Here is an 8,607-nt window from a genome sequence, read left to right as displayed (position 1 = left end):
AAATAAACAATTTACATAATTCATGAAATATTTATAAACAATTAAATTCAATATTAAAAAATAAAAAATGAGTAAAATTCTTTATTGATATTTATTTAAATGCTTTACAAATAATTAATTTGATTGATATTTTAATTTTCTAATTTAATTACTTATTTTTATTATTTTATGAATGTTTAAATATTTATTCAAATTCTTTATGTATATTAGTTATTTAATATTTAATTATTTCGTTTAATTTTTTTACTAACACTTATTTTCATCATTTATTTAATATTTTAATTGCTTATTTTAATTATTTTACTAACACTTAATTTAATTTTATTTTTTATTAATATTTAAATACTTTTTTTAATTCTTTATGCATATTGCTTATTTAATATTTATAAATTTATTTTAATTGATTTGCAGAAATTTAATTTGATTGAACCGATCCGATCCGATATCACTAAAACATTCCAAAATGATATTTTAGACCTTCTATTATAATAAGTGAGCCCATCAATATAGATCAAATATTTTTTAAAATAAATAATTAATTAAAATCTTGTTGGGGCTATGATTTTCAATGAAATAATAAATAAAATTTTTATTTTTCTAATTTTTTCATTTCAGATCTAATTTCTGATAATATAGTTAATCGGATATGAATTTTATATCTTTTAATTTTTTTACTATTACTTAACATAAATAAGTAATTAAAACTAAATTGGCAAATAATAAATATTTAGATAAATAATAAAACATTTATATTAAGCATTTCAAAGAAATAATTTTAAATACATAATATACATTAAAATTAAACAATTCAAATAATAATTAAATATTAGACAACACAATATAAGTAATTAAAATAAATAGTTAACTTAAAAAATTAAATGAAATAAATAAATAAGCAATTTAAAAAAAAATTTGGGCCTGTGGCAGTCGGCCCAGATGACTGGGCCGTCTGGGCGCCAGGCAGCCCAATCAACTGGGCGCCCAGGCTGCCCAGTCAACTGGGCGCCCAGGCGACCCAGTTGACTGGGTCGTCTGGGCACAGTTGACTGGGCGCCCAGACGGCCCAGTCAACTGGGCGACCAGATGGCCCAGTTGACCCAGCCGGCTCAGTCAACTGGGTGCCCAGACGGCCCAGTCAACTGGGCCGTCTGGGTGAGTCTGGGTCATCTGGGCATGCCTAATCGGTCCAATCAACTGGGCTTACGTCTCCTTTGTGGAGATCGCCGGAAAACTCCATTTTCAACGATCTCTACTCCATTTTCCTCCTTCCAAACTATTATGCTTACCCAAAAATTATGTATTTTTCCAAAAATCAACACATGTATATAAAATCATGTTTTTTTTTTCCAAAAATCAACATAAAAACTTTAAATATGGGTCGTCTATTTTTTCTTTTTTATCAGTGCTACAGTAATTTTTCTCTTTCCTTACTATCTTCTCTTTCTTCTTTAAATAGTAAGGGTAAATTTGGATTTCTCTTGATTTTCACTATTTTAAACATTTTGCTTTTTTTTTTTTTTAATTGGTCAAAGGCCTCTTTGAAAAACTGGCCGGGTCAACCGGCTGTTGGCCACTAATTCCTCATTTATAGCCCCTCTTCTAAACCCCAACAACCTACCACCCAAGCCGCCGCCGACGCCGCTTGCATCCGCCACCATGCAATCCTCTTTCTTACTATCCCCAGCACCACTACCTCACTCTCCCCTCAAAACCCACTTTCCCCCATATGCACCCTACCTCAAAACTACCCCCGCCTTCACCATCCGTTCCTCCTCCACCACCACCACATCGCCTGCTGCACCACCAAACCAAAGCTCCACCGCTACTAAACTCAACAAATACAGCTCAAGAATCACAGAACCCAAGTCTCAGGGGGGCTCACAGGCCATTCTTTACGGCGTGGGTCTCTCTGATGATGACATGCATAAGCCCCAAGTGGGCATTTCCTCAGTGTGGTATGAGGGGAATACTTGTAATATGCATTTGTTGAAGCTTGCTGAGGCGGTTAGGGAAGGTGTTAGAGATGCTGGAATGGTGGGATTCAGATTCAACACCATTGGTGTTAGTGATGCTATTTCAATGGGGACCAGAGGCATGTGCTATAGTTTGCAGTCAAGAGATTTGATTGCTGATAGCATTGAGACTGTCATGGCTGCCCAGTGGTATGATGGGAATATTTCCATCCCTGGTTGTGACAAAAATGTAATGTCCCTCAATCTTGCTCTGGCTAATTCAGTTTTCTGTTTTTCATTTTACTTTCTTTTGGTGTTTTTGTCATTCAGATTACAAATTGAGTCCTTTTGGAGGAATGTTGAATATTCTGTGTGTCTGTGTGATGGCATTGCTCATTTTGGTAAAAGATTACAACTTTTTTTTTTTTTTTTTTTTATTGTAACAACATGTGAGCTTTTTAAATGTTTTGGGGTGTATTTCTGCATCTGTATCGTGGCTATTAGTAACGAGCATTTGTAGCTTTTGATGGTCACACTCTTCGCTGTCTGGCTTTCAAAGAAGGAAGAAGCTCATGTTCTGAATGTAGTGCATGGGACATTTTGTCATCTATAAAAATAGGCGAGTTAGTTGTAGGAGATGCAATGGAAGAGTTAAACTTCGATAGATTTCTTCGGTGAGTTTGACAACTGTGAAAAAAGGATTTTCAGGCTTCAATTTGAATTTTAAAACATGAGACGAGCAATATCCTTGCTGGTTGCTTCTCTTATGAATTTAAGTTTATGCACACAAGCATTCTTACCTGGAGACATGAAGGAGAAGGGGCCATCCTTGGAAATTTTATGCATTTTTATTTCACATTAAATAGTTCAAATATCAGTATTGTGCAACTCTACTTTTAACTGATGAAGGTTCTCAGAAAGGAATGCACTCTTTTTCCTTTTTCTATGAAGAAGTTTACATATATGAACAGACAATCCCCTCTTTTAGTTGATGAAATACTTTCATTAGCGAATTTGGTTTCTATTAGTCAATAGTGTTCCCTTTCCTTCATTTCAATAAATTTCCTTGGTAAATTTGTGTCATGGTGTTACTTCTGTTAAGGTCCTCAAATGTTGCAAATTATTCGTATTATTGCAGATGCCAGGCACCATTATGGCAATGGGACGACTTAACCGGCCGAGTATCATGGTTTACGGTGGAACTATTAAGGTTAGACCAGGGTGGCTCTGATTACCTACTCTCTTCTTTCATATGATAGTCATATTTTTAAGAAACAGGTTAGTACATCTCAGGTACATCTTTTGTTGTTATACAAACATGTGTAGATAGGTAAATTTATTCTGAAAAATTCTGCCCTTTAAAGAAGAGAAATTCGACTAAGAACAAGAAATTTTGTGGAATTGTCATCGATCAGTATGAAATTATTTTTCTATCCAACACGTGTTGCCATTGTCAAGTTGAATGATGGTCCTTTTCCTGAGGATGATTCAACTTCTATATTAATTTCATAATAAAAAAGAATTTGGCATTCTAGGATCCAGTGAAAATTATCTACATACCAACTGCGCTTTTGTATTTCCCTTGTACAATTCATTTTTTGAGCGTGATAGTAAATTAGGTTTATTCACATGGAATCATATGTACATTCATTTTTTTCCCGCAAACATCAATTTTCCTCAAATTGAGTAATAGTTTGAAGGAGTTGCGTGAAGGCAACTTGATTGATTTTGACTTCATGCAAATCATTTACATCATATATACACCTATAACTGGTGATTGTGTAGCAGAATTTTTAGACAGGAATGCCACAAAGACGGAGAATGGAAAATTTACTAATTTGGTGATATAGAAGGATGTTAGTGGAGATCTTTGTATGTGTCCTATAAGATTTTGCCTCTGAATAGACTAGTACTGATTCTTTGTAATGTGGGTCTCATGTGCAGCCTGGTCATTTTGGAGGTCACACATATGACATTATATCTGCCTTCCAGGTATGTGCATGGATGAGAATATTGTTTACCAATAGTTTTGCTCCTCGCTTGGAATCATTTACTGGTGTTTGGAAGTACAGTCAACACTCTAATAATTAATATGTTGTAACTATTATCTTTTATAAATTATGAAATTCTTGAGGAACTAACTTCGTTCAAGTTTCAACATACCAAGACTGGTGGCAAACTTTAGATTTTGATGGAATTGACAAACTCTAGATTAAGAATGATCAATTAACTAATGATTTCAAATTTGGGACCTTGAGGAAAACTTTATGCACAGTTAAAAAGAGGAGAGGAATAAAAATTTAAATTTTGGGGAAGAGTAAAAAAGAAAAAAGAAATTCCAAACTTTTGTGTTGCCCAAGACATCATGTGGCTTCGCAACTGTCGACAATCAATATCGTTTATAAACGTCTTTTTATATTAGAAGTGTTAACTTAGTGTATTATATCAGGGTTTGTATTATACTGTGGAGACTGTCTACTTTATGCGAAATTTCTTAGCTTCATTTGAAAAATTCTGAGCATTGAAATGCTTATAGACTTAAAATGAAGAATTTGTTCATGAAGAGTTATAATAGGCAGAAAATCTTGAACTTGGATGTTAACATAAAATGAAAAGGAAGACAAAAGGATTTAGTGGACCTCTGAGCATCTGTCTCTGTTAGTCTGTGTTGCAAAATGTTTGGGAAGCTTATGATTCGATTATCCCTGTGAAGGATTACGAGCATTTCTAAGTGTGAAGCAAGTACAAGAAACTTAGTCTATTAATAGTTTTGAAGATATAACAGGCTTTTGGAAGAAAAATTAAGCTTAACATATAAAGCTTGATAGGTAAGATCTTTATATTAAGGTGATGACCAAGTTAATGTGAATGCAGTAGTAAATATTTTCTTTCTTTACATAACAGGATCCTAAATAGAAGTATAAGATTTAAACAGATCCTTGGCTAAAACTTAAGAAGTATAAAGACAATTACCCACAGGGGGCTCTAATGCCTTGTGGAAACAAATATGTTGCCCTTTATGCATTGTGCTCTTTTAATAATTAACCTTCTTATTTCTTTTATTATGGTGAGAAGATAAAGACAATTTCTCAGTTTGTCCAAGATTCAGAAATATAATAATTAGTAACTGTAAAAAAGACAAAATTCATCTCCCAATGATATTAATCGTCATATAGTTGTGTGTAACTAGTGGAGCAAATTTGTCATTCCATTTCTCTGGCAAAGTAAATTTGATGCTTGAGCAGTGAGCACAAGTCGTCCTCTTCTTTTCTTTTTTTTTTTTTTTTTTTTTTTTTTTTTTTTTTTTTTTGTGGCATTTTTTTCTGTTTTCTGCTGTCAGAGCTGCTCTTGTTATCTCTTCTGGTAGGTTACTACCTTCAATGACCATAGAAACTAATTATTGAAATTTTGTAACGTGTAGGTTTATGGAGAGTACGTGAGTGGTTCAATCAGTGACGAAGAAAGAATAAATGTAGTTCGTAACTCATGTCCAGGAGCAGGGGCATGTGGTGGAATGTATACTGCAAATACTATGGCTTCTGCTATTGAGACAATGGGAATGTCTCTTCCCTACAGGTAGAATCATACAATTACATAGTTGTTGAACTAGTTGATTGATCTCTGACATTGATAATTGAAATCATCTTTATTTTTTGTTACCAAAAAAGTTCTTCTACGCCTGCTGAAGACCCTTTGAAACTGGATGAGTGCCGCCTTGCCGGGAAGCATCTGCAAGATTTAATTAAGATGGACTTGAAACCTCGAGACATTATCACTCCAAAATCCCTACACAACGCAATGGTTATGGTCATGGCACTTGGTGGTTCTACCAATGCTGTTTTACATTTAATTGCCATTGCAAGGTCAGTTATACCTTGTTCGGGATTATCACTATAACCATGATTGTACGAGTGTATCATAGAGAATTTTGGCAGGTCTGTTGGTTTGCAGTTAACGCTGGATGATTTCCAAAAGGTCAGCGATAAGGTTCCATTCCTTGCAGATCTTAAGCCTAGTGGCAAATATGTAATGGAGGACATACACAAGGTATCCCCAAGTGTTTGTTTTCTATTCTAGTGTAGTTCCATATAAATTTGCGAGTCATCATTCACCATATATTTTTCTCTTCTTTTAAAATGTTCTTATTATAGATTGGAGGTACTCCTGCAATCATTAGGTATTTATTGGAGCTTGGGTTTTTAGATGGAGATTGTATTACAGGCAAGTACCCTGAATTTTTTTTTTTTTCCAAGAATGTGATTTATATATATCCTTGCCTGAAGTCTAGCTCTAATACTTTCCTTTCTGTAGTTACGGGACAGACATTGGCCGAGAATGCCAAACTATATCCATCCTTGCCTGAAGGTCAGGTAGGCTTGCTCTGCCCTATTCAGTTTAACTTGCTGATGTATGCATTTGAGGCAATAGTAAATGCCGTCATTTGTCTTTTATTTCCAGCAAATCATAAGACCATTGACGAACCCCATTAAGGAAACGGGACACATTCAGATCTTATACGGAAATCTTGCACCAGAGGGTTCTGTGGCAAAGATCACGGGGAAAGAAGGGTTATATTTCTCAGGTGATGTGTTTCACTTGATGGATTTTTGTTCAGATAATTCTGTCTTTAAACTTATCTGCAATATTTAATGGGTGATGATTGTGAGAATTTTATTGAACAGGCCCCGCACTTGTCTTTGAAGGAGAAGAATCCATGATTGCAGCTATCTCAGAAAATCCTCAGAGTTTTAAGGTGAGACTAATCGCCTCCTTTTCTCCATATGTAATTTTGTATGGGCTGCACCGATACATGGTAATGACAATAATGTGAAATGGAAATCAGATCAGTCCCTGGCATATAATGAGTATTCCATATACCGAGTACATTTATATCATGCATTCTTCCCTTTATTATCCTGGGGATTAGCTTTTGATATGGAAAATGGTGTTCTACTGATGAATAAGTTTTTCATGTGAGAAGCAATCATCATTATGAACTTAGTGGACTTCCTTTCTTGGGAAGCTTGTCTACTTGGTCTTCCATGTTTAGTAATGTAACACTCAATTTCCTCTTTTTATCTACTTTCATGGAAAACTTAGTTGCGCTTGTTCCACTCCTAAGTTTTTTGTCCTTCACTTTCAACTCAAAGGTGAAAGGCATTAGATGACAATTTGGCAAGGAGTTTATTATTATTCACAATACTAATATTTCCTCCCATTTTATGAATGTTTGCCTCGCAAAAGGGATAGGTAAATCCCTTACCTAGTTCCCCCTCCCCTCCCCTCTCCTAGTGACACGGGAGCGTATATTTGACAAATAATTAAGAACCTGAAGAGAAAGGGGTACAAATAGGAGAAGAATTGAGGGTAAAGGAAATCAATTCTTATTCATATAATCAAGGGTTAACTATTACATTGAATAAACTCTTTATTTGTAGAGCCAGAAACTAAATTCAAAAGAATTTCTACTTGTCTAGAACTTTATCAAAATATTAAATCATTTAATCTAAGTTGAATCACACTCTAATTTAACTTCCTATCAAAAACTGTCTTTATAATATTTATCTCTATCTTGATCTCCAGCACCTTGCTTCTCGTTTCCTTTTGATGTTATTTTTAAGTTTTACGTACTTCGAGTGCTAGCCGGCTTGAGATTTGGAAAAGTGTGAAATTTGTCCAATTAAGGAGAATAATTTCTGGATGGATTTACTGCCACTCACAGTAAATGATATTGCAAAACTCGTTATGTCTGCATATTAAAAGGACAAAAAAATCAATGCTCTCACTTACTTTCTTTCTCGAGTATAATACCCTCGTTATATTCAATATTGTAGTTGGCTGTATAATCTGAGAAGCCAGGTTGCCTTTTCTTGGTTCTCACAATACCAAATTCTACATTGAGCTTATCTTTTGAATAGATTTTTCTTTTTTTCTTTTTTTGGTTGAATTTAAATAGATCAGTATGAATGTTCTTTTGACTTAACATTTGTCATGTTTTAGGGAAAAGTTGTTGTTATTAGAGGAGAGGGGCCCAAAGGGGGACCAGGCATGCCTGAAATGCTGACCCCAACCAGTGCAATAATGGGGGCAGGTCTTGGAAAGGTATGTAATGTTCTGCTTTAGGTTCTAGGTTGTAATATTTCTTTTGTTTCTTATTTTTATCCAATAATCTTTTCTTTGTATATGATGCGTGTGATGTTACAAGATATATGTTGTTTATTACAATATTCTCTCTTGCAATGGCTTTCCAATATGTATTTCATTGGTTCAAGTCGACATCTTGTTGCCAAAAAAATTATTTTGTATATTTCACCGGCATGCAGGAGGTTGCTTTGCTGACTGATGGACGATTTTCTGGAGGCTCACATGGATATGTCGTAGGCCACATATGCCCTGAGGCACAGGTTTGTTGACCTCTATATGATCATCTATTCATCGTGCAACTTTTCACTTTTATAATTGTCCATGTATCACCAGATTGTTGTATCTTCTGATGAGATTTTGGTGTATCACTATATTGAATGATCAAATGTTTTCTCTAGTAAAATTGGATATGAAATGCTCGGGTTTATTTGGAGGCATCTAGGAAGCATTGACATGGATACGAGTGTCAAGCGCAGAAACACAATTTTTCAAATAAGTACTGATACGACGC

General features: G+C 34.6%; 1 protein-coding gene across 1 annotated transcript in view; it reads left to right on the top strand.

Moving 5' to 3' along the window:
* LOC111379435 (dihydroxy-acid dehydratase, chloroplastic) overlaps window positions 1-8,607 on the top strand; it is an 11,476-nt gene that overhangs the window by 1,647 nt on the left and 1,222 nt on the right. The window contains exons 2-13 of the mRNA XM_023002796.1: window positions 1,586-2,202; window positions 3,091-3,162; window positions 3,897-3,944; window positions 5,374-5,528; window positions 5,621-5,815; window positions 5,888-5,999; window positions 6,104-6,173; window positions 6,264-6,322; window positions 6,411-6,534; window positions 6,635-6,705; window positions 7,953-8,054; window positions 8,276-8,356. Of these exons, the coding sequence (XP_022858564.1) occupies window positions 1,586-2,202; window positions 3,091-3,162; window positions 3,897-3,944; window positions 5,374-5,528; window positions 5,621-5,815; window positions 5,888-5,999; window positions 6,104-6,173; window positions 6,264-6,322; window positions 6,411-6,534; window positions 6,635-6,705; window positions 7,953-8,054; window positions 8,276-8,356 (1,706 nt within the window). The remainder of the gene's footprint in view (window positions 1-1,585; window positions 2,203-3,090; window positions 3,163-3,896; window positions 3,945-5,373; window positions 5,529-5,620; window positions 5,816-5,887; window positions 6,000-6,103; window positions 6,174-6,263; window positions 6,323-6,410; window positions 6,535-6,634; window positions 6,706-7,952; window positions 8,055-8,275; window positions 8,357-8,607) is intronic.

This window comes from Olea europaea, unplaced genomic scaffold (assembly GCF_002742605.1).
Source record: "Olea europaea var. sylvestris unplaced genomic scaffold, O_europaea_v1 scaffold199, whole genome shotgun sequence".
Taxonomy (NCBI): domain Eukaryota; kingdom Viridiplantae; phylum Streptophyta; class Magnoliopsida; order Lamiales; family Oleaceae; genus Olea; species Olea europaea.
This window is presented reverse-complemented; position numbering and strand designations above follow the sequence as displayed.